The sequence below is a fragment of the Gossypium arboreum genome, chromosome 9 (genome assembly GCF_025698485.1).
Source record: "Gossypium arboreum isolate Shixiya-1 chromosome 9, ASM2569848v2, whole genome shotgun sequence".
NCBI classification, from domain to species: Eukaryota; Viridiplantae; Streptophyta; class Magnoliopsida; order Malvales; family Malvaceae; genus Gossypium; species Gossypium arboreum.
Window position 1 is genome coordinate 80,636,234 of NC_069078.1, and position 26,091 is coordinate 80,662,324.

Sequence of the window (26,091 nt, forward strand, 5' to 3'; positions counted from 1 at the left end):
GAATCTAATGGTGCATTTGAGTTGGTGTAGGAAGATGACATGACCAAACTTTGAGGAGAACTACTTCTGATGTGGGTGTTGCAACTCTAATGCTAGGATGTCACAACACTGAGCCTCCATTACCTCAAGGGTGCAAGAATTCAACAAGAAATCAACTTGGAGCAAATTTTCAAGGGTCTCGCGACATTAAACCCACAGCCGCGACACCAAGCTTCCAAGACCGCGATACCACTACTATTTGTTAAAGTGGAGAAGTCATGGCCACTGATAAGGATGTCATAACATCAACCAGTCCATGTTGCGATATCGAGAACCCCTAGAGCTAAGAGTGTGCCACTGTTATGGGTGTCATGTCATCGTTGCTTGATGGGTTGAAAAATATTACAGAGGTAGTTTTATATCCAACACAAATCCAAATCAACCCATACACTCCAAAGGCAATTTTGTAAATTTTAGGGTTGAAATTTCTGTTATACAAAAGATACTTTTGGTTGTCAACCTTAAAAGATGAACCTTCATCTTTATATCTTTTTAGCTAAGTAGTTATTCTCTTCACCATTTTTAGGTTTTAGTTCTTTACTTTCTTAAGCTAAGTAGTTTTTCTTTTCTTTGCACTGAAATACACAAACTTTACTTTGTATTTTGATTTCTCTTTGAACCCTTTAATATATTTCGACTTTGTTAACCTTCAAAAGTGTAAAAATCTCTGCTTTAGATGTGTTTTCTTCTTCATTATTACTGTTGTCATCTTCTCCAAAGAACTCATCAAGAGTCCCTAAGATTTCTCTAACATTCCTTTTTATACTTCTTTCGTGAATCATTTGACATGTATTTGACTGATGTTGTTGTGTTGATGATGGATAGTAGCTAAAATTCATGTTGTTGGTTGATGGAAATGTTACATGCTTAGTTTTTGGGTCAGGGACTAAATCGTAAAAACTAGACTAAATTGAATAAACTTCAAAACCTAGAATTTACGCTTTTAGGTGAACAATTAAATAGGTGAAACTAAGAGGAGAACCTATTGGGAACCAATTTGATTGTCCCGATTTAGTTTAGTGAGATTAAGAGATAAATCAGACTAAATCGTTTAATTAGATAAAATGGTAACCGAAATGTAAAATTGAACCAATTAAAAGTTTAAACCTTTTAGATTCCTAATCCAAGATTTAATTAGCAACATGGAAGTCAACCGATCACTTTAACTCTTTGAATTATTTTTTGTGCACTTTTGATTATTTTGCAATTTAGTTCTTTTAGGTATTAGATAGCATAGTTAATCCTTGATAATGATTTTTCGTTAGCTAGACTTTTTGTTTGTATGCATTTTTATTGTTAATCACCTTTTCACTAAAACTCTCTTGAGTTCAACCCCATAAATACTTAATGTTCTGTTGTAACACAAAAATATTACAATTGGGCTATCACACTCGCAGATAATTGCTATATTTCTGATTATTTTTGTGTCGATTCTCCTTACCTTGGTGCATGCAAGTCGAGATGTGGTCAATGACTTGCAAACGCTTCACAACACGAATTTCCAACTCCTCGGCCTGGAAAAGTAAGGAACTATAATAGGAGATGGGAAACGACTAGGCTACAAGAAGAAACCGAAACACCATGCAGCTCCCCGTGAAGTTCCGCTTGCCTAAACAAGAAACTAAACCCTTCCACGCATAAAATGAACAAAGAGAGAGAAAGCAAATCAACTTAACGGAGACCCCGATAAGGAAGAATTGGACCCATCTCATCGCCATTAAAAGCCACAGAGTATTGAACAGTAGTAACGCACATCATAACCCATTTGACCCAAGAAAATTACAATTAAACAAATAAAAATTAGTAATTTAGTGATAAATTATCATTATCATATTATTATATATCAATTAAAATTAAAATTAACACTATAAATAGATGCATCACCATCTTAACACTTTCAAGCAGCACTTAAAAAACAAAATTTAGTATTATTTATTAAATTTCTCAGAAACATCTCAAAAGAATAAATATTAAAGTACAAAATACTGAGTCATGTTGAAATGGAAATAGGATAGGAGTAAAAGGTTAGTTGAATTGATGCTGAGGCAATTTTAATATATTTATTCTTTAAATTTAATTTATATTTATATTTAAATTTTAAGGAATCAAAGTTCAAACTATGAAGTTTAATGTTGAACTAAAATGATAAATTAAAGTAAATTATTAAAATTTTACATATGCAACATTAATAATAATATTAAAATATCATTTTTATTAATTGAACTAAGAATAAATTTATGTATTATTTGTAATATTTATAATACATAATATTCTAAATTAAATATTTTCAAATTAAGGGTAAGAATAAATTTATGTATTATTTGTAATATTTATAATACATAATATTCTAAATTAAATATTTTCAAATTAAGGGTATGTTCGATAAATCATTGAAAATAAAAATTTTAACATTTAATATTTTTAATATGTTTGATAATTATTATAATTTTTACTTAAGCATAAAATTTTCAACAAAAAGTGTTGAATAAAATAAGTAGGTATGTGGCTACTTATCACTTAATGTAGATAATATTAAATTGATTTTATTTTATTAAAAAATTGAAATGCATTAACTTTTTTAAATATTGAAATATTTCAATTTATCATATTTATCTTTTATCCAAAATTATCCAAAATAAAAAATTTAGATTAATAAGATAAAAATTAAAAATAAATAATATTTTTAAAATAAGTGTTTATTTTATCAAACAATAAAATTATATTTTGTACTTATATATTATATTTTCTAATTTACTAAACAATTTTTAAAATAAATTTAGCACTTATAAACTTTAGTATTAAATATTTAGAACCTAAGTTTTCAACACTTAAAATTTTAGTTTATTAAATATTTCCTAAATTTTGAATAGGAGAAAATTGAGCTTGTAGAAAGTTTAAAACGTTAATACTTTAAAATAATTAATTACATCAAATTAAAGTATACGGATTAAATTTTAAAATTTAATATAATAAAAGTATCAGGACTAAATTTTACTCATTTAAATTTATACTATGATCTGCGTTTGCGTGAATAACACAAAAGCTAGTGTATGAAATTTAGGATGTAGGTAAGTATATATATACGCAAAAGAAAATGAGGAATAAATAAAAGAAAAAGAAAGCCAAAAAAATTAGAAAAAAAAAAGAAAAGAAAAGAAAGAAAAAGAAAATTCCAAATGGAAGAGTTTTGCAATAAAGTAACTTGAGAATGTAATGACAATAAGAATATGATAAAGATAGGAGTAGAGACTAGCCGACGCCGTATTAAGAAAACGACAGCTTATTTTTATATTTTTAAATATAAATCAAGAATAAGTATCATTTTAATAATTTAACCTGTATTTCAATATAAGAAAATATATATATCAGTACTTTGTAGTTGAATGAGAATAATGCCTCATTTATCTACCAATTGCTAATGTAATTGTGGGAATTCTGGAATTGAGATTTGGGGATATTGTCAGAATTAGATTAAATTAATAGGATGAATGGAATGAATTGAAAAATTAAAATTTTAACCAATAATGTACGGTTTTGAATTGATAAAAAATAAAAAGTCTATTCGATGTTGGATTCCATTGTTGAAAATTTGGGTAGTGCCTACTTTGGATCCAAAGGCACATGTTTATTTGCAAATAAAGGCAAAATGGGTCAGTACAAATATTGCAATCTAAGTAGAGGTTGAAAGGACTATTTTTTTTTTTTTCATTTTTCAATGTATTTGTGCTGCAACTGAAAATTATTTGCACTCAACAACCCCCCAAAAGTAACAAGAGTCAAGTAAAAACCGTTTTGGATTGCTTTCAAGTGTCAAAAGTTGAATCTGCCATCCCAATTCTGCAATTTCCACATAGAAACCAAAGTGGAGCAAGTGAAAAAACAGGGTTGGGGGGGGGGGGAGAGGGAGGTGGTGGGGCTGGTAACCCTGTTGTTGTTCAATCTGCCATCTTTGTTTTTCCTTATGTTTTCTTTTTTATATTTGCTTCTTTTTGTCCGGGGAATAGTTTCTTTTTGAGCTGTTAAAGTAGAAGACAAGCATCTAACAAATTGACCAAGAATTCTCTCCCTTTTATTTTTTGGTCTTTAAATCAATAATATATTATAATAACTCAAAGTTGTACCTCAATCATCTTGAAATATTTTAGAGCTTATGTATGAACATATGTATTGGTTTTGGTTTGATGATGAATCATTGTTAATCTATTATTTCCTTAAAGGTATTCCATGGTGGTTTTGTTGAAACACAGCAGAGTAGGCATAATCCATCAAGTTTGATGGGGTCCATTATAAAAACAGGCAAATATTCAACTCATTTTGGTTAAACAAACACCAAATAAAGAAAAAGGATCCCTTAAGTGCATAAAGTTGAACCTTTCTATTCAAAAACCATCAGAATAAGCACTAAAATGGACTTGATAGGTATTTAGAGTTAGGCACCACATTCTGATAATTCACATTTGGTTTCAATCAGAAAGCAGCTCTGCAAATGCAATACCACATGTTTCTCTTTCAAGCAGCCCCCTAGCATGTGTCTTTTTCAGGGTTTGAATCCTGGAAAGATTAAAAGGGCATTCCCTTTTTTGCCCTTATTTTTTCTAGTTTAAGGGTTTCTGAATCACTGAAACCTGAAAGGGTACATCAACATGTTTCTTTCACTAGCGATGGGCACTCGTTATTAGTGAACCAGATGTCTTCCACTTCTATATCAGCTCCCTCACCACCTTTAAAAGCCATTCAATCTCATTTTCTACCAAAGACAATAAACATAACTGGCCCTGATTACCTGTTTCAATCTAACATGACTAAAACATCAAAGTAGCTTTGTCCTACACCCCATGTTAAACTTTGGTACCCAAGGTCATTCAAGCACTAAATACCATCAATTCACCTAGGTGACTACTTGTTATGTCCCATGTTCTCATCAACTTTCTGCAACCTAAATGCCATAGAGTCCTAGTTCAATATGAATCACAATTAGGGGCTTTTGCCACTATGACTCATTCTAGGATAAGCCATGCCTCTGCCACATACTTATCAGCCAATGAGTTATTTATTTGGGCAGGCTTAAGTATCAAAAATAGTCCTCATTAGTAGGCAGAGATGTCACCATTTATTGTTCTAACAAGATTAGAAAATGAGATGGGTGAAAGATATATACATATAACATATTAAGATTGTTTTGAGGCTCTCAAAACAAACTATACAAGATCTAAAAGCAGGCCCAAAAAAGCTGATAAACGAGGCTTTAGTTTTTCAAGAAGGGAATGGTAGAACAGGATTATAAGGCCAACATGGATACTTGGAAAGATATTTAAGATGCTAAGAAAGTTAAGGGAAATGTCAACAGAAAACAACTACATAGGAGCAAAAACGATGAATAGTAGTAATTAGATTGTAAATCAATATTTTCCAAGCTTCATCATCAATTCATGCTGGTACAAGGATGTTAATAGGCATTGTTTGTAAAACGAATACGTAAACAAGCTCCCCTGCATCAAACTTATCAGCCACTATGTCCATTTAAGCATCTAGGTCAAGCATAGCAGTGAACATGAAACAATTGAGCCCTTCTTATAATTCAGTACCATATGGCGATTACCTTGAACACAGGAAATCAGGATCCCATTCCAGCATCACTCTCTAGCTAATTTGAAGGCCAAGACTACCATCTTTCATAATTTTTTTGACCACCTTCTCTCGACTTAGAAGTAGAGTTGCCTCATATTCTATGTTGACAGCAGGTTGGTCATAGTGCCCATAAACTTGCTGTTTCTCTCTTCAATACGTAAACGATCACTCATTTGGCTCTCCTCAAAATGTCCCATGTGCACTTGAGATCTATGAGATGTACCAGCAGTTGCATCATCCATTGCCCTGACGCTGTTATTTTCCAATCCACTTTTCAGCCATGCAAGGTTGCTTATATCAGTGGCTATTGCAGCCAACTCGTAATTTGGAAAAGATGGAGGTTCTGAAAATTCCACAAATTCTGGCCCCAGCAAAGACTTATTTTGACCATTTTGAGTTCCACAACAGCCATGACCACAATGCAGAGGTACTAAACGATCAGTGTAAACTCTTTCAAGCAATTTGCATGTCCCAACATCTGGCTTTGATGTTTGAATGGAAGGGCCTAGCACCGGAACTGGCCTTGAACGTGGTGAAACAAATTCAGGTGCATCCATGTTATTATAAACATTAAAAGCACGGATACGGGCCACAGGACGGAAAAGAGTTGGTGGTTCAATTAATTCATGGTCAGATTGAGTCCCTGTTAGTGCTTTGCCCTTTGATTGATTATCTAACTTTTCCGAGGAGCTTGCGTCTTTCCATTCCAGGGATCTGAAAGAACTGTCCTCCGCACAAGACAGAGTTTCTTCAGATGATGCCTTGGTTTTGTCCAAGCAGCCACCATCTTCCATCATATTTGCAGATTCCGTGTTTATTCTACCAAGATCCATGTACCGGCGCCGCAATGTGGAATTCCAATGATTTTTTATAGCATTATCTGTTCTTCCAGGTAGAAGCCTTGCAATCACAGCCCATTTGTTCCCATGTACTGCATGTGCTGAAATAATCATCCGATCCTCCTCATCTGCCACAGACATGATGATCAGTTCCATTTATCAGAAAGAAGTAGATACATTCTTGTTAAAATTAAATGTTTATAAACCGAAATGCACAAGCTAACTAAAGAAATGAAAAGTTATGTTTAAAGGTAAAAAAAAACTTATAAAGTGAAAGTTGCAAACTAATACTGACTGCTGCCATGTGAGTATGAGTAGAATTTTCATTGACACTTATATGTAATGACACTTCCCCAAGTTACAAGCAGTTTCTCTAATGCTCACCAAAATTACTGCCATTTCCGAACAACTAAACTTCTGCCCAATTTCAATAAGACACGTGTGATTCAAGATTTGACATCAAAAGGCTAGCTACTTTGTTTCAATTTGAACATTATCATCTCTGTTTCTCGATTGAACCAAAGGTAGGGTGGCAAAGGACTTGTGTATAGGTCTTCAATTGACACCAGCCCTAAGTCCAACCCTTAGTAAAAGGAAAAAAAAAAAAAAAACATCTTTGTTTCTCTCAAACATTTCCCTAAAATCTCCCAAAAGTACAGCATTGAGAAATTTTGGGAATTGATATGATTGGTTACTTGAAGCATAGTTCTTAGGAGATTGTGGGTTCTAAACACATTTTAAGAAAAAAGACACTAAATTTTGCTAATCATTAGATGGCATAACTTGAACATCCAAAAGCAAAGCAGTCTAAAGTCTAAACTTGAAACTGTTACACAAATCTAACATGCAAAAACATCCGAGCAGGTACTAAAAATTAAGAAAAATAGATAACCAGATCGACAGATCGAAAAAAAACAAAACAAAGGTGTAGACTTGGTACCAGTAAATGGCTTGCGCTTAACGGCCGGGTCAAGCTGATTACACCAACGAAGCCGACACGACTTCCCAGAACGACCGGCGATTCCACGCGCAATCAAGCTCCAATTCCTCGCCCCAAACTTGCTCACAAGTTCACTCAGAATCGCATCTTCCTCAGGGGACCAGGGCCCCTTCACTCGCTGTTTACGAGCTCGCCCTCCCGCCGCCGAATCGTCGCGGCTTCCACAATCGCCCCCTTCGCCGCCATCTAGGGGTGGTGGTGATGGGACGTTGATTTCAGCAACAGTGGTGCCGTTGCCGTTATCAACGGCTTCCACTTCTGTTTCCATTTAGTGGTGAGAGTGATGACGGTCCCCTCGAGTACCAGACTTAACGGCAAAGAGTCTTTGTTACGTGAAAAATGAAGTGACAACTTAGAAACAGATTTTATCGAGCAAAATGTTGTTGGCATCCTTCTTATTTGACAGTTTTATCCTCCAAATTGTTTTATCTTGACGAATTTGTCCTACCTTCGATTCACTATCAAATTCAAAATCAGGGTTTCCTTTTTCTCAATTGCACTTGAATTTAGAAATCTCTAAGAATTAAAAAAAAAAAATTGTTCCCAAATTTTTCATTACTTGAACTTCCTCTTCGTTATAGCAACATGCTTTTAATTCCTTTTTTTTTTTTTTGACAGAAAACATGCTTTTAATTCCTTGTTAATGGCTTGAGGGACAAAAAAAAAAAAGAGGAGGATAAAAGGGAGGGGCGTTTTGTAATTTCAGTCTGATAATTCGGACAGTTCATTCATAAAACATAGTAATAATAAAGTTGACCCTGGGCTGGACAAGCACAGCACAGCAGGGTTTTATTATATTGGCGGGAAAACGGAGAAGGTAAAGGGCAATGGGCCAAGGTTCAAATGGGTTGATCATGGGTCAGTGAGCTTGCTTCTCATCATGGTTAACCACACCTTCCATGCCCATTTCTCGAATAACCTTAGATTAATTTGTCAATTTTATTTTGATATAACCACACAATATACTATTTTTTTTTATTTTTTTCAAGTTGGTACTTATACATAGTTAAACTTTAAATTTATTTAAAAAACTTAACTCATAAATTAGTATCTAAATTATACTTTTAACTCATAAATTAGTATCTAAATTATACTTTTTTTTTCTCAAATTGATACCTACATTTTTTTCTTTTTGCCATAAGTGGTACCTAAATTATCCTTCCATCAATCATTTTACACCAAACTGTTATATCTATTAAAAAAGTTTTAATTGAATAATAGACTGCCAGATCATATAACCTTTTAAAAGATGATTTTTTATTATTATTTTCTTTTGCATGATTTATCTCTTTATTTTTTCTTCATTTATAATGTCTCACAATATCAATAATGCTCGAAATTTGCCCTCTGAAGATCGAGATGTCAACAACTAATTATATTTTCGAACTTCACCTCCTAATTCACTTGTTAGGATAAAAAAAAGTTCTTTCATCAATCAAAACCAATGTTTTTTCAAACAGAATCAGCTAGTCGAACTGAGGACTGACAAGGTACCGATCAAGAGATTGGAATTGAACCAATTGATTCATAAGCCTATACAGATAGGTTGAACTGGCTAAAAACTTAGTTGAACCGATTCAATCATTTTCTCTACTTTTTAAATATATATATTTAATTGTTTTGAATATTTAATAATTTATTTAATCAAATTGGATGAATTGATCAAACCAAAAAGTGGTTACCTGACCAGTTCGAACAATGGTTCGATTTTGAAAACCTTGATCAAAGCATGAAGCCCAAAATGCTTACACTTAGTGAAGAAACCATGATTTAGTGCTTATAGTATATTATCTTTCCAACTTTGATCCTTAAAAAGGTTTTATCGGCCAACTTCACTCCTTAATATTATCAGACATTCCCAATTCAATCATTTGGGTATTAAAAAATCGGTCAAGATAGTCAATTAATCCTAAATTGTCACATGTCATACGTCGACATCGTCATTAAAGAAAAATCTTTAAAAATCTTTTAAAATATAAAAAATACAAAAATAGAAATAAATTATAAGAATATGTAATCTAAAAAAATATTTTAATTTTTTTAAAATGATAAAAATATAAAAGTATTAGAAATTGTAAAAATATTATAATTTTTTAAAAATAGAAAAATTATTATATTTTTGAATAGAATATACCTTTGCTAATCACGTTTAAAATATAAAAATTGGTATAAATATTGTATGCACATAAAAACACAATTAATTTTTATAAAAATTGTACCAATGTTTTTTAGAATGGTCAAGCACTAACGAAGGTTTTAACTTAGAGAAAAAATGTAGTTTAAGTATCACTTGTGATAAGAAAATGTTGGATACCAATATGAAAAAAAAAAAGAGAGTATAGTTTAGATACCAATTTGTGAGTGAACTTATATATAATTAAAACATTCACATAATACTTTACTGGTATCAGTAGCGGAGAGCAATTTTCAGTTTTAATCGAAAAAATCAACTCATTTAATTTTTTTATTTTGATTTTGTCGAGTGGAACGAGTTGGCCAATTTTAACCTCGGTTTAATTGGTTAATTCAATTAATTATTGATTTTTGAATTTCGAAATCAATTTGACAAAAAAAAACTAACTTATTTTTTAATATTATTAAATTATTTAAAATATATTTATAATTTATAATAGATATATAACCATATAAACCTATCCTAATGACTCATAAAATCTAATTAAACCTAAATCAATTAAACTCAAATAAAAATAAAAATAAAAATAAAACGAAAAACTTTAAAAAAACTCAACCAAAAAAAAAAAAGCTCTCAGCATTCATTCCCTTCTCCAAAACATCCCTGACATTTCTAGCAAAAAGAAAACCCTAAAAACCATTACCGTTCATAGTCATTCTGTAGGAGCTTCACTGTTGTTCAGCTCGGGGGTACATCTTTCTCTATTTTTTGCTTGTGGTTTAAAAAAAATGTTATATTGTACCAGCTATTATTTGTTCTCTCTAGTTTTTTATTGTGGGTTGAGGATAATGTTGCATAACCGTTCTTGTTATACTATATGTGAATAATAGTAGTAGGAATTATCATAAAATAATAAAAATAAAATAAAATACATAAATTTTAAGTGGAAAACTTTTATCGAGAAAAATCACGAGCAAAGATGAAAAAATTTACTAATATTAAAAACAATAATATTAGAGGTTTTTATCTATGTACAATTTCGAAGGGTTAAACAAGTTTTTTTATTATCATAGATTGTCTAATAGAATAAGTATAGTCCTATACGGATTCAACTTGTGTGGCAATGTTTGTACGGGTAAAGGTGTTTGGCCCTTGGACCTTCATCCCCACATATCCCCAATTTTACCTCTTTGTTTTATTTATTTAATAAATGAGTTACATATCGAACTTTTTAAGTCAAATCAAATGAGATTCGGATCACACAACTCTAATAGCTCTTACTTGCAAGAGCTTCCCCGCCATTTAGCTTGTTTGTTCATTATAAGGAAACAAAAAAGGAAAAGAAAAAAATTGGGCCAGTTAACTCAAAAAACTAATCGTATCGACTGAACCAAAGTTTGTTCCATTTGATCGATTTTTTCAATTAGAATTGGTCAAATCAAATTTTTCTTGTTAAAATCGGTTTAAAAAAACAACAACCAAACTAATCAATTAACCTAATTCTTCTCTCTTAAGAATCAAAACATCTACAAATATAAAATAAAAATAAAGAATATTTAATTTTTATAAAAAATAAATTTATAGTTAGAAAGTTTTAAAATTGTATTTCACTCAAAAAAATCATTAACCACGGTATATATTATATAAAGTGTTGTGATAAAAGAGAAAGAGAAAAAAAGAAAGTGAAAGCCGGTAAGAATAATAATATATTTTTTAATAGTTGTTTATGCTAATAAACAATTACTATCTATATTTTTATTACGTTTAAAGTATTTAAGTAATTTAGTTTATTTTGTTGATATTATTTATGTTATGTTTGGTACAATTATTATTAATTTTATATGTTTTAGTCGTGGATTAGTTATAAACTACATTCACATGATTTATTTGTGACAAAGAGAATAAAACCCTTTACTTATTTTTAAGAGTACTTTTTTTTTTTTACAAAATTATTATCCATCCTTCTAATTTCAAATTTAAATTCATACAAATTATTTTTTATTTTATCTATTGTAAAATATATATAATAAATAATTTTTTATATTATTACATTAATAACCAAACATAGTATAATTCATACCATTCAATTCAAAACAATCAAAATTTATTATATTAAAGATAGAATATACGTTGCGGTCAGATATATATGCAATAAAGTTAGTTTATATATGAAAAAATTTATTTTTACAGAAAATGTACATACATAAATACAATACTATAGCTAAATGTGCTCTTTAATTAGGAAAAGAAAGAAAATATTAATGGATGTAGGTAGCTAAGTGTGTGACATCAATGGGCTTCGGCGGTTGACTGTCGGTTGAAATCTAGGTATAAACCAAAGTTTAAAATTTTGGGTAGAAAATAATTTAAATATGGAATTGACAAGTCACTGAAAAAGAGCCGAATCATCATCTAACTAAACACTAAATGGTCCTGGTGGTGGTTCATTTTCATCTTTGCTTCCATTTGATGCCCATATGATAATCTTGTCAATTTTCTTTTACCCATGAATAGGAGTAGCTATCTCCCTTCCCCTTCATTGTCTGTCTCTATCTCTATGGTTCAACATTGCAGAGGTTATTTACTTATTTGGTTGTTACATACATTTAGCTTGGATGAAAATTATATGGGTAAATTGTATTAGTGGTTATCTAATTATTAGTAAATTTATTTTTAGTTATTTAATTATAAAAAGTTACAAAATGATTATTCAATTATTGATAATTTTTTTTTTAACACTAAGCTATGAAAACAATTTTATCTTTTTTCATCACCAACTAGCTAACGATGGTAGCTTTTAAAATTGACATAATAGTAACTTTAACTCTCAATATTTGTATATTATGTCCATTTAGTCTTGATTCTAAAAAATTTAACACTCAACATTTACACATTATGTAATTTGGTCTTGTTGTAGTTATGTTTTTTCTTGACACTTTCACTTAAAAATCTAAAAATAAATTTAACAACTAAATTTAATTGAAAATATAAAAAAAACAGAAACACCCAAAATTCAAAATAATAATATATTTTCTCATTCTTTTAAAATTAACCCTCAATATCACAAAGAAAAACAAAACTGAAAGAAAAAGAGAGACCGAATTACATCATGTATAAATGTTGAGGATTATTATTTTTAGAATCAACATAATTTATAGTTATTAAGGGTTAAAGTTACTATTATGCTCATTTTAAAAGTTGCTATCTTTAGTCAATTGGTGATTAGAAAAATAAAACAAAATTAAACTGTTGAATGATCATTTTGTAACTTTTTTAGTGAGTTGACCAAATTTTTTTACTAATAATTGAGTGATCAAAAATTTTATTAATAATTAAAAGACTACTAATATATTTTACCCAAACAATTTCTCTTATTATAGGAAATAAATGTATTTACTAATGTATATTTTGTTAATCTAATTACACCCCATAAACATATGTAAAGATGGTAGAATACAAGGATGTAGGCAAGTGTCTTGATTTTCAAAAATGAAAAATGTAATTTAGTCTCGTTACAAATTATTCAATTATAAATTTATGACAAAATTTTATTTTAACTCTTTAAAGAAATTATATAAAATTTTTAACTATAAATTCATAAACGATAAAATTATATTTTAAATTCTTAATAATTTATAATTTAATTTTAATCCGTAAAGAGTTAATTGAAAACCAACAAAACCGATAGGGTTTTAAATAACAGCGAATAAAGAAGCAGTGGTCACAAGATTCATTTAAGACCTCAAAAGCCAATGGTCCCCTCCCCTTCCATGTTTTCAAATCCCATGCACAACCCTATCACAATGCTTCTAAACTTTGTTGCATTGTGCAATTCGTTTAATTTATTCATAAAATTTTTAATAAAAAATAATTTACTAACGGCACATTAAATATAAACTTATATATATATATAAGAGTTGCTGAAATGGATGAGGCAGGAGAGTACAGGCGAGTAGTTTTAAAAGGAAGTACGATTAATGAATGCAAAGGTCCCTTTACCCACCAAAAATCCGCAGATTCTTTCTCACGAATCATATCATCCTAGGGCTTGAGTGAAGTCATTAATGAATGGCTCTTTAATGCAACAAGTGACTGCCAACCCTTTTACCCAGTCTCCTATTAAATGCTGCTGAGAGAGAGAGAGACAGCAAGGGTCAATTTCCAAACACATTGTTCAACCTTCTTTCCAATTCTATGTTTCAAATGGATACTAAAATTCAACCTTACTTTCCTTCTTAATCATTAACAATGAATTCCATCAATAAGATTTTATGAATAAAATACCTATTTTCCATTTAATGGTTTAATTTAAGTGTAATTACCGAAATTTCAAACCAAAAAAGAAAGATAAAAAGTTTGTTTCTTTTTTAATGTTGGTTGGTGGGTTTATCGAAGCCTGACCCTTCGCACGTTAGAAAATGGTCCCTCTCTTCCAACAACAGAGAATCTCATTCTTTTCCTCTTGTTAAAATAAAAGCTAAATTGTATTAATATTCATTTAATTATAAATTTTTTATTTTTATATATTTAAAATAAAAATTTATAATTTAAGCACGTTACATAGTTTAGTAATTTTGATGATTTCTATTAAAATCACAAATAATAAGTTAATGTGATAGTACAATAATAATTTTAACTCTTAATTTTTACATATTATATTAATTTAATCATAATTTAAAAATTAATCATCAAAATTTATAAATAATATTCTAATTCTAAAAAAAAAAACACAGATATTTTCAAAAATATAATAATAAATTTTAACACACTTGTCTTGGTTTGTCAATAGCCGCTAAACATATGGGTTGGGAGTCGAATTTGGGTTTTAAGCTTTTTTCGATTTTCCCATACCATAGCGGGTGGTGAAGCAGAGCAGAGAGGCAGCGGAGTTGTTTACAATTCCACTGGATTCGTCAACGGAATCAATCTTCCCTAACAACAAATTGTTGGGTATCTTCCTTTTGATTCAATCTGCGAGTTGCAGGCATTGGAGAAGATTGATGTTGAGAACAATTCTTTTCATGGCAAGATTTCCGAGGACCTGAAAAAATGTTATGGCCTATACTACTTGGATTTGGGGTGCAATGCTTTTTTTTTCTGGAGAAGTCTCTGATTTGTCTTCTCTAAATGGATTGTAAGTTCTTGAATTTGAACAACAGTCGATTCCGGGATTTTTCCATGGAAATCACTGGTGGGGGTGGGAGGAGGTCCGGTGGTGGGGCGGGGGATTTTTATTTTATTTAATATTAATATTAATATTAATATAAAATTTAAATTTAATATTATATTTTTAAATATTTATTTTATACAACAATATTTTTTATGTTTATTTATTTTTAAAATTTATTATTATATTTTAAAAAATATTTATGTATTTTATATTATAATATGTAAAAATTGAGCGTTAACTGTCATATTAACTTTCCGCTTATGATTTTAACGTAAATGATCAAAATGATCAAATTATATAATGTAAATGTTTAAATTATAAAAATTTTATTTTAAATAACTAAAATAAAAATTTTGATAATTAAATAACTATCTTTATAATTTACCTAAAATAAACAAAAAAAAATCAATTTAAAACAAAAAGGGAAATTGAAAGTGGAGGGATTTTGCTTAGAATTGATAAAGACCTGAGAATTGTGACACTTACTTTTCACAGACATTGTCTATGCTGTGACAAAACATTTATCTTTCCTTTTTAACCTCCTTTTTTGTTGTTGCGCTTTAACGCATTGGTAACTCTTCATTCCAATAAATTCCAAATTTATCCACATTTGTTTCCAAATTTTTTAATTTACGACCAAAATGATTTGGAAGTTGGAACTAACAAAAAATGAAATCTGGGTTTTTAGAAAAAATTGTAAATTGTGAAAATAAAAATAAAAATGAAGTAAAATTTGAGAAGTTAGAAAAAAAAGTAGCAAGTGCAAAACTGAAAAATGTTGATTATAATAATATTCCCTCAGTCAGCAACCACTGACAGAGGGAGAAAATGAAAAGGAGTTGCAGAAACGAGTAAAGTTTGTATTTAATTTTCACAACCTCCAAACCAACCTCTAGTTTCTTTTCTCTGCTGCTTCTTCACCCATAACCCTAATTTGTGAAGGGAATCATCAACCGGCAATTTCTAGCAGTCCAACCAAAACGAAGTTTCAGAGTTAGCTCTAAACCTCTAACCCATTTCAGCAATGGCCTCATTCACCATTCCCATGTACTTCTTCACTGCCCTTATCCTTTTCCATTTAAAATTCGTTGCTGCAGAACAAAGTTCCTCCTTTTCCTTCAAAACTTTCGGTGAAGATCCCAACTTTAAGTCTAAGATTGCTTTATATGGGGATGCACATGTTGCTGATCATGGCTCTGTGATTCAACTCACTAACTCTGTGAAATGGAGTGCTGGAAGGGTCATGTATAAGAAACCTATCAAGCTTGTTGAAGGTAAAGTTAGGAACTTTGCTTCTTTTTCAACCTACTTTTCTTTCTCAATGTCACATGAGAAGGGTGATGGTTTGGCTTTTGTTATGGTTCCTAGTATTTTTAATGTTAGTGTATTGGGCAATAGTTCGTTTGGGATTTCCTTTGGGTTGAAGGAGAAAGGTAAAAAGGGTATTGTTGATGTAGAATTTGATACCTCCAAAGATGGCAAGTATGGTGATTTGAATGAAAACCATGTGGGGATTGATGTGGGTAGTCTTGTATCAGTTAAAGTGAGAAATTTATCATCTGTCAATTTGGTATTAAACAATGGGGAAAAGTTGCATTCTTGGATTGATTATGAGGCAACTTCAAAGAGACTGGAGATTAGGTTGAGTGAATCTAGTAGTACCAGGCCTAATGAACCATTGCTTTCACACTCAATCGACTTGGCCACCCTGTGGAAGGATGAGGAAGTGTTTGTGGGCTTAAGCTCTTCAAATGGGAACTCTTCTCAGACATGCTTTATTCACTTGTGGAGCTTTAAGCTAAGGCAGGTTCCAAATTGGATGCATTCTCAACCACTTGATCCTGAGGCTATTTCAAAGAACCCCGAGCCTTCAACAACGGCACACAAGAGTAGCAATTGTTTATGGAAAGTGCTTGCCATGTTCATCTTCGGTTGCACTTGTGGAGTGCTGACAGCTTCTTGCCTGCTACATCTATGGACCACACTTGGTGCTAGGCGTCCGGTAGCGCCTGAAGAGTGTAGTGTGCACCCTGTGGAATTTGAATACAAGAAAGTCAAAATAGTAGTAGACGAAGTTGTCAAAGATGACACGAAATAGATGTTTTATGTTGTAAATTGATCATCTTTTTTTTTTCTGTAATTGTAGTTGCAGGTTTTGTGTGCGCTTGTAGCTGATGACCAATTGTGAAAAATGTAACTGTTTGTTAATTAGTGTTTAATGATGAAAGCATTGAGATTTACTTATGTTGCTTGTCGTAGCCTTAATTGTAAATGCATGATTTTTTAGCAAAGTTGTGTAAGAAATCTGTAACTGTGATCTGAATTGAGGAAACATGCATGAATTAGACAAAGAGTGTGGTGTGCACCTTGTGGATTTTGAATACAAGAAAGTCAAAACAGTAGTAGACAAAGTTGTCAAAGATGTTTTTTTTTCTTTTTGGTAATTGTAGTTGCAGCTTTTGTGGTGCTTGTAGCTGGTGATCAATTGTGAAAAAATATTAAGCTCTTTGTTGAGATTTATCTTAAAATATAGATTGCAAAGTTGCTTGTTGTAACCTTAATTATAAATGCATAAATTCCAGAGCAAGTTGTGTAAACAAATCTATGAGCGTGAGCTGAATTATTGTCTCTGGAAGTATATGCCACATGCCTATCTCGTGGTTTAGGTAGGCTGACTTAAATATGTGCTTTATTTCGTATTGTTAGATGATTGATGCATTGATTTCACATTTAATAATAATGTCTTTGTTGGCATAAATGCTCTTGATGGAAGAAATGAGTGAAAAAATGAAAAGAAATACAAAATTTTAGATGTTCATTTGGAGGAAAGTAAATGAGAGAGAGGATAAATTTTCACCATAATGCATAAAAACAAGTCATTTCTATTTTATAAAAAAGTTCATTTTCTTTCCTCAAATTTTTTCTATTTTATAAGCAATGAAGGGTTCAACTTTTGCCTTCTCTTCACATACACACTACTGAATAAAGCCTTGGTGAAATTTGCAGAATAGTGAACGATTTATAGCATTTTTGTTCTAATATGACAGACCACCTATGTTTCTGTTTGATAACATGAAAGGCTCCAAGGGATCAGGTAATTTGAGAGATTGTTTGCCAAGTACATAGTTTAGATTAGATTGGCTTATATATGCATGCATATGTCATTCGCACTTGAAGTTGGAATATTGAAAGAAGAGAGCTGTAATATTGGCACTTGACATCATATTGCATACAGATATCCAATCGGTAATTGGTATTTCTTTTAGCATTGTTCTACATTGAAAAAGCTAATATCTATATAGAACCGAATTAGTCTTGATACTCCTCCTCTTCCTCCTCATACTCTTCTTCATCGTCTGCAGTTGCATCCTGGTACTGCTGATACTCCGACACCAGATCATTCATGTTGCTTTCTGCTTCTGTGAACTCCATCTCGTCCATACCTTCGCCCGTGTACCAATGCAAGAAAGCCTTTCTCCTAAACATGGCTGTGAACTGTTCACTCACACGCCTGAACATCTCCTGTATCGAAGTTGAGTTTCCAATGAATGTTGATGCCATTTTCAACCCATTCGGAGGGATATCGCACACTGTTGATTTGACATTGTTTGGGATCCATTCCACAAAGTAGGATGAATTCTTGTTCTGGACATTGAGCATCTGCTCATCGACTTCCTTGGTGCTCATTTTGCCCCTGAACATAGCCGATGCTGTAAGGTACCTTCCATGGCGTGGATCGGCAGCGCACATCATGTTCTTGGCATCCCACATTTGTTGGGTGAGCTCAGGCACAGTTAAGGCTCGGTATTGCTGCGATCCACGAGAGGTAAGAGGCGCAAAACCGACCATGAAGAAGTGAAGCCTGGGGAAGGGAATGAGATTCACAGCGAGCTTCCTAAGATCGGAATTCAGCTGACCAGGAAACCTCAAACAACATGTTACTCCAGACATTGTAGCAGATATCAAATGGTTCAGATCTCCAACTGCACCAACAAGAAGACCAAACAGATCATTAGTTCAATCCACATTAAAGATTAAATGAAACCCAGAAAGGAAGAGCATGTTCTTACAGCTAGGAGTGGTGAGCTTGAGAGTACGGAAGCAGATGTCGTAGAGAGCTTCATTGTCTAGAACCATACACTCATCCGCATTTTCGACAAGCTGGTGTACTGATAAAGTAGCATTGTAAGGTTCAACCACTGTATCAGAGACCTTTGGAGATGGGAAAACAGAGAAAGTAAGCATCATCCGGTCCGGGTACTCCTCTCTGATCTTTGAAATCAAAAGAGTTCCCATTCCTGATCCTGTGCCTCCACCAAGCGAGTGGCAAACCTGAAACCCTGCAAACATACATACCAATAGAATCCTAAGAACACATACATGGAAAGAAAACAAGAAGAAAAGAAAAGAAGAAAGCTTACCCTGCAAGCAGTCACAGTTCTCGGCTTCTTTTCGGACAACATCAAGAACGGAATCAATGAGTTCAGCACCTTCGGTGTAATGGCCTTTAGCCCAGTTGTTTCCAGCACCGGATTGACCGAAGACAAAGTTGTCTGGTCTGAAAATCTGACCATAAGGACCAGACCTGACACTATCCATGGTACCAGGTTCAAGATCCATGAGGACAGCCCTGGGAACATACCTCCCACAACTAGCTTCGTTGTAATAAACATTGATCCTCTCGAGTTGAAGATCAGAGTCCCCATGGTATTTCCCGGTGGAGTCAATGCCGTGTTCAGCACAGACCACTTCCCAGAACTTAGCCCCAATTTGGTTACCGCATTGGCCTCCCTGGATGTGAAGGATTTCACGCATTTTCGGGATTGAATAAAACACGCTGTTAGAAACAGAGATTGAAAAGAAAGAAATGAAGAAAGAGAGCGGGGCAGGTTAGAAAGGAGGAAGGTGGGGGCGGAGGGACGGAGCTTTTATAGAAAAAAGTGAAGGTGTTAACGGTAAACAAATTTGTGGGGTTATTTTTGAATTTTGAATGACCAAGCGGGATCTATCTATACTTGCTTTTGTATTTTAATTTTCTTTTGCTTCTCTTTTCAACGGTCAGCCTTTATGTTTAAGGATGATTAGGGCTAGTTTTACAAAAGTACTTTTGTAAATTATGGGAAAAAATGTGATTTGTTAAAATTGCTGTTGAAAATTAAAATATTTTTTAATATGATGGTAGAATATAAAAATTAGTTAAGTTACATAATATTTAAATAATTTAACATAACGATACATGAAATATAAATTAATATAATGATAAATAATTTAATATAATTTTTTACAAAATTAATGATATATAAAACATTTTAAAAAATAAATATAATAATAAATTTCGAGAGTTATTCCTAAAACACAAGGAAGAAATTGCAAAAATAAAATATCGAATTTCAAGTTTGTTAAATATCTTCGTTTCGAATTTTCTGAATCAATGGTCATGTTTATGAGTTGAACCATATGACCACACTTCTATTCTTATATTGTTTTGACATTATTAATTGATGGTGCATGAGATCAATGCATCAATTATTCTCCTAAATGCAGTTTAGTACAAGTTATAGTCCCATGTTGTAGAACTAACTATTCACATGACAGCCAGCTAAATCTACGTGCAACAAACACATGGAAACCAGCATTAGCCAACTGAGGCAATTTCTAATAAAGCTTCATCTTTATTCTTTTAGAGGAGAAAAAAAGAGAAAAACAATGGTACAGTCACCACGTTCCAGGTCATATTTGTTTTTGAATGTTATAAAATTTCAGTGCACATGGTGAAGGATCTAAATGTAGTACTCAACAGACCAATAATCATTCCAAAGTCAACATCCAGTTCCCCAGCAGTTAGTAAGATCGAAAAAGGGCTTCTCAGCATGCTGCATGCAACTGCACATGGTTGCTACAATTTCTTAGTTCGATAGTACCTGCAAAGCCTCAAACTGATCCTAAAACAAAGATATAAACAATGCAAAAGATAGATTCCATTTAAACAAGATATTGGTTAAATATACACTTTTATATCTAATCTTTAATCAAATGCAAAATACAAATCATGTCCAAGTGATTAATGCACCCGTGAATAATCAAACAAATCAAGTTTTGTTGTAAATCTACAGGAAAAAGCAGGCATTGTTCATATAAAAAGTGAATGTCAACTGACAAAAACACTAATTTTTCCATTAAGAGTGAACATGTTAAGCCTTACTGTAATTGGACTAATAAACATAGCTCTAATGCTATTGAACTTAACCTGAAAGAGACATATATATATACAGTGAACATGTTACAAAAGGTCTGGATCTCAGAATGGAACATCATCTTAAATCCCTTGAACAGGAAGTTCGGATAGATGATGCCAGTTTTGTAAAGTAGCATCATGGATCCAATGCAATCATCTCACTAACCGTTGTAACATAGATCAACACTCGCAAGGGTTTCGATTTTAGCCGACTACCATAACAAAAGAAGAAATTTGAAGTTATTAGTGTTACCATCATTTCCTTTCAAAGAAAGTATTATCAGATTGGTAAGACTATGAAAGTAGCATCTTTAATCCAAAGAAAGATTTCGGAGAAAAGAAAAAATGATCTCAGAGAGAACATGCCCATTTTATTTCTTGTGCGACAATCAAAGTGCAAGGATAATTTTTTTAGTATCTCCTTATTGATGCCCTGTTTTAAAATCTAAGTGCCAAAAAACAAAGAAAAACATACCAGTCATTCACAACATGCAACCATTACCCTATCATTACATCAGCTTGATTTGCCTACCTGATTTCTGGCATCATGTTTGGCCATACACACATATTTCTGTCTGGTTCACTTTTTGTTAATAAAGTAGTGTAGATAGAAGACTACAACCGCGACAAAGTTAGGCAAAGTTGAGTAACTGTGAATAAAAAAAAAGGACCTTCACATTAACATGGTAGACTCTTTCCTGAGGAAATTTTTAATAATAGTTACCTTTTATCGGTGGATGTCAAATGCCTCAAGTGTTGCACCCCATCCTATTAGCACAAACTGTCAAACAGGCAAAATGACATCCATGTATTAACCCAATGATCTGCCACATTAACCCTCGTTTAGTAAGGAACCTACCTTCATTCAGTATTGCTAACGCATTGCAAAGAACAGCACAAAATAAGGTTTCAGTTCTCAAATTCGGTACAAACACTGGGCCTCATATACAATAGTGAGAACTAAAAACTTCTTATTGGATTGGATAGGGGTATAATAATATCTTGCATTCCCTGTAAAATACTAGAAGGTGCTTGCAGTTGTTACTCCAATTATTGTGTCTACTTGTTGCAACATGATGAACAACAAGTAGTCGACAACCTGAGAGTCACTTGGAAGTTTCTGACTTTTGTATTTATCCATATGTTTTTCCGTAAAGGAAGCTTGATGCAGCATGCTTTAGAACTTAGAAGAGTCCCAGTTCAACTACATTTCAATCAATCAGGATCGAGTGTGACATTGGATAGGCTTTTGGATTGGGTTAATTTTTCTAGATAAATCATCTGGTAATTGATGATACGTCGAAGCTACAAACCCTATTTATCAAAGCTTCACTTGATTGAAATTTATGAGAAATAGAAACCATTTCCAGTATTAGGAACTACAGAAGTGCATTTATCATATACCTTTGAGTGCTTTTGGTTTTCTAGAGCTACCTTCAATTGGTAAGGTGAGTTGAGTGAGTGAATTCATTCTAAATGTACACAAGTGAGGCCGCAAAAGTTGAGTGATGGGTCGAGCTTAAATCATTGATTGTCTTGTGGTTTTATAGTGGATTTTTCTCTGGGCAACTTAGGTTTCCATACTGCGTAAACACTTGCCGCAATCCTTTAGTTTTTGTGCTTTACTTGTTACAAGCAGTTTTAGCGAACTCAAAATGCATATATACTACACCCTTCCATTTTATATTGGATTCATCTCTAGGCAACTTAGGTTTCCGAACTGCGTAAGCACTTGACGTGTTCCTCTAGGCCCTTTTTTCCCACTTGTTTCTTTGTAAATCCCTATCTTTATCTAGCTTTAACCAGTATTACTGGAGGTAAGTTTCCCTAAATATTATGGCAGTGCTTTGAAATTATAAGATGTGAAACGGCAGGGAACACATTTTATACTTTTTCAATCATCTTGCAATCAGCTGAACTAACTAAATGTTTTAGCTCCTGCTTATCATATTTGCCTAAGCAAAGCACATACTCAAATCTTGAAAATCTATGAAATGTAAAGCAAACAGGTGAAAAGATCAAAAGAATCAAATCAACATATATTTACAGAAGCATTGCTGCTTTGAAATGTGACCCAATGTAATAATTTGTGCAAAGATTCAACCTTTGATTAACTTCCATTAAACTAACGAACAAGCAACAGAAATTATACCATTATAAATGCAAGAAACAGCATCAGAAGAAAAGATTTTAGTTCGTATCAAGTTTATCATTTCGAGGTTCAAGTGAAGTAAACCCTGGAGGCGTGGGACATAAAAGATCTCAACTTATCTCCCGAAAATAGCTTGAAACAGAGCAATCATATTGGAGAACACAGAATAAAAAAAAAAAGTTTCTAAAAGATGGGAATTTTCTCACCTATGACAAGAAGAATGGAAACGAGGAGACCGAACCAACAAGAAAGTTGCAAAACGACAGACAATTTCAGCTTGTTGGGCCATGTCAGATTCAGGGAAAGGAAAACTTTGATCTAACGGATAGGATCGTCCTTGCTTACGTATCCATCGAGCTGCTAGCCCTTGGATATGTCCTGTTGTTTCTTACATGACCCGAAAATTAAGGCCCATAAAACATGACCCGATAAAGTTTATCAGACGAAGGACAAGGAACGAAAAACCCCAATGGATAAACCCTACAAGATTTGAATCGGAAGAATGGCGTCACTTCTTCAACTTCCTCACTCTTTCTCACCATTTTTAAACTCCCAGAACCCAAGAATTCAGTTTCTAAGTTCTGCGAAGGTTGTATCTTTACCAAGAGCCTCAGTTGAAACCAACGGAGCCGTTGAAACTCCAAAACCAACTCGTCGAGGCAGGAAAAAGAAGCCAACTTCATCTTCCCCAGAAACTCCAACAGCGAAGAGAACAGGGCGCAAGAGAAAAACCCAGACTGAAAATGGCTCAGTTGAATCGGAAAGTGAGGGAGAAGAAGAGGAGCTATCGGATTTCGACGATGGCATGGATTTTCCGTACGATGAACCTCCTTTGATCTGCTGCTTCGGCGCTGCACAGAAGGAGTTTGTACCCACAGTTCGAGTGAACGAAGAGCAGATGCACCCGGACAAATACTCCACCTGGAAAATGCTTCAATGGGACCCACCGGAGTTCGGGAGGGCTCCAGGTGGGCCACCTTCCAACGTGGCGATATCCCACGTTAGGCTTGGAGGGAGAGCTGCATTCATGGGGAAAGTTGGGGAAGATGAGTTTGGCGATGAGCTTGTTTTGATGATGAATAAAGAGAGAGTGCAAACTAGAGCTGTTAAGTTTGATGAGAATGTAAAGACTGGGTGTACTTATATGAAGGTTAAGTTTGATGAGAATGGGAAGTTGAGGATGGAGACTGTTAAGGAATCTGCTGAGGACTCTCTTCTTAGCTCTGAATTGAATCTTGCTGTTCTCAAAGAGGTAACTTTTTCAACTTTTTGTTGATCTTTATGCAATGAAATCCCACATTAATATTATAGGAAAAGTTCCAAATTTTGTTTTTGGAACATTTTATGATGAAGTGAAATTGATTAGGCTGCTGATTGAATAGTGGGCACTTGATATTTGAATCTTTTATTCTCTTAATGTAGAAACCAGTTTGGTCTTAGATGATTGAAGTGAAACATATGATTGCATTGAATTTCTTGATTGAATATCCAACATTAATGCAGGCTAGGATTTTCCACTTCAATTCAGAGGTTTTAACTTCTCCTTCCATGCGATCTACACTTTTTAAAGCAATTGCATGGTCCAAGAAGTTTGGGGGGCTCATATTTTTCGATTTGAACTTACCATTACCTTTGTGGAGATCACGTGACAAAACAAGGGAGGTGATCAAGAAAGCCTGGAACAAAGCAGACATAATTGAGGTATCAAGGCAGGAGCTGGAGTTTCTACTGGATGAAGAGTATTATGAAAGGAAAAGAAATTACAGGCCTCAATATTACGCCGAAAGTTTTGATCAAACCAAGAAACGGCGAGATTACTATCATTATACACGCGAGGAAATCTCTCCATTGTGGCATGATGGACTTAAATTTCTGTTCGTGACTGATGGAACGCTCAGAATACATTATTACACGCCTTTGTTTGATGGTGTGGTTGTTGGAACTGAAGATGTGCTAATAACACCGTTCACTTGTGATCGAACTGGTTCTGGTGATGCTGTTGTAGCTGGTATTATGAGGAAACTGACCACTTACCCTGAGATGTTTGAAAATCAAGATGTCTTAGAGAGACAGCTCCGCTTCGCAGTTGCAGCAGGAATTATATCACAATGGACAATTGGTGCTGTGAGAGGTTTTCCTACCGAGAGTGCTACACAAAATCTGAAAGAACAGGTTTATGTACCTTCAATGTGGTAGTTGAGAACCAGAAAACATGATATCAGGTTTTTACCCTTTTTCTATTAGACTATGAGGCTTTGTAACCAATGACTATTTATGAAAAGAGGAAAAGGCTGCATGAAATATTTTCATTCCATCTTGAGTGACTTGTCCATAGGCAAAGCCTTTGTTACTTGTGGAGTAGTATTGGTAAGGGATGGATGCTCAATATGTTCTTGTGTTGAATTATATTTTCTGTAATCAGAAGTTTTCCATTTATGATCCCTAATTGTTTAAGCCATTGAAAATAGTGTCTGCCCTAGGCATCAGACAGTGGAGGCTGCCCAAGCCAAATTACTTTGGTAATATTATATTCAATCAACTTTTGTCTAGGTGTCTTGCTATTGATGAACAACCACATTTTCTTTTGGCCTTTTGCCGTTAATGTTTAGGCAATTTGCTTCATCTTCTCTGTTGTTTTCTGATTATCTTATAACTTTCTGCAATGTTAGAACATCTATGAAGGTGACAAAAGCACAAACTGCTGGTTATAATAAAAACAGAATCATGCAGGCCAACGAAAACGTCAATTCAAGCTTTCTGCCATTCAACATGCAATGAATTACAGCTATAATGAAAAAGATGCTTCAACATTTGAACGTTGGTTCTTCAGCCTTTTCTCACTCCAATAATACTACTGGATAATATGAGCTAAAAATTATTGTATATCAGCTTTT

The 26,091-nt window shown here is 33.0% G+C and overlaps 4 protein-coding genes, 1 long non-coding RNA gene and 2 other non-coding genes across 7 annotated transcripts; 2 read left to right on the forward strand and 5 right to left on the reverse strand.

Annotated features, from left to right (window-relative positions):
• Positions 1-5,426: 5,426 nt before the first annotated feature.
• LOC108454675 (transcription factor MYB1) lies at positions 5,427-7,907 on the reverse strand. Its single transcript, XM_017753208.2, has 2 exons — positions 7,447-7,907; positions 5,427-6,634 (listed from the first exon to the last, which is right to left on the reverse strand). Exons 1-2 carry the CDS (start codon positions 7,772-7,774, stop codon positions 5,766-5,768), a joined length of 1,197 nt encoding a protein of 398 aa, XP_017608697.1. The 5' UTR covers positions 7,775-7,907; the 3' UTR covers positions 5,427-5,765.
• A 7,651-nt stretch (positions 7,908-15,558) lies between these two features.
• On the forward strand, positions 15,559-17,161 carry LOC108454429 (L-type lectin-domain containing receptor kinase VIII.2-like). Its single transcript, XM_017752889.2, has one exon. The coding sequence runs from the start codon at positions 15,835-15,837 to the stop codon at positions 16,906-16,908; it is 1,074 nt and encodes a 357-aa protein (XP_017608378.1). The 5' UTR covers positions 15,559-15,834; the 3' UTR covers positions 16,909-17,161.
• Positions 17,162-17,995: 834 nt separating this feature from the next.
• Positions 17,996-19,729, reverse strand: LOC108457378 (tubulin beta-2 chain). Its single transcript, XM_017756402.2, has 3 exons — positions 19,232-19,729; positions 18,881-19,150; positions 17,996-18,793 (listed from the first exon to the last, which is right to left on the reverse strand). The coding sequence occupies exons 1-3, from the start codon at positions 19,623-19,625 to the stop codon at positions 18,120-18,122; spliced, it is 1,338 nt and encodes a 445-aa protein (XP_017611891.1). The 5' UTR covers positions 19,626-19,729; the 3' UTR covers positions 17,996-18,119.
• Positions 19,730-20,462: 733 nt separating this feature from the next.
• LOC128280877 (uncharacterized) lies at positions 20,463-23,458 on the reverse strand. The gene is made up of 2 exons (XR_008271073.1): positions 23,404-23,458; positions 20,463-21,257 (listed from the first exon to the last, which is right to left on the reverse strand). It is a non-coding gene; the product is annotated as an uncharacterized LOC128280877 (long non-coding RNA).
• On the reverse strand, positions 21,101-21,194 carry LOC128281336 (small nucleolar RNA snoR27). The gene has a single exon (XR_008271548.1). It is a non-coding gene; the product is annotated as a small nucleolar RNA snoR27 (small nucleolar RNA).
• LOC128281335 (small nucleolar RNA snoR26) lies at positions 21,393-21,480 on the reverse strand. The gene has a single exon (XR_008271547.1). It is a non-coding gene; the product is annotated as a small nucleolar RNA snoR26 (small nucleolar RNA).
• A 127-nt stretch (positions 23,459-23,585) lies between the features above and the next one.
• LOC108456909 (fructokinase-like 1, chloroplastic) lies at positions 23,586-25,662 on the forward strand. The gene is made up of 2 exons (XM_017755646.2): positions 23,586-24,449; positions 24,701-25,662. Exons 1-2 carry the CDS (start codon positions 23,700-23,702, stop codon positions 25,391-25,393), a joined length of 1,443 nt encoding a protein of 480 aa, XP_017611135.2. The 5' UTR covers positions 23,586-23,699; the 3' UTR covers positions 25,394-25,662.
• Positions 25,663-26,091: the final 429 nt, after the last annotated feature.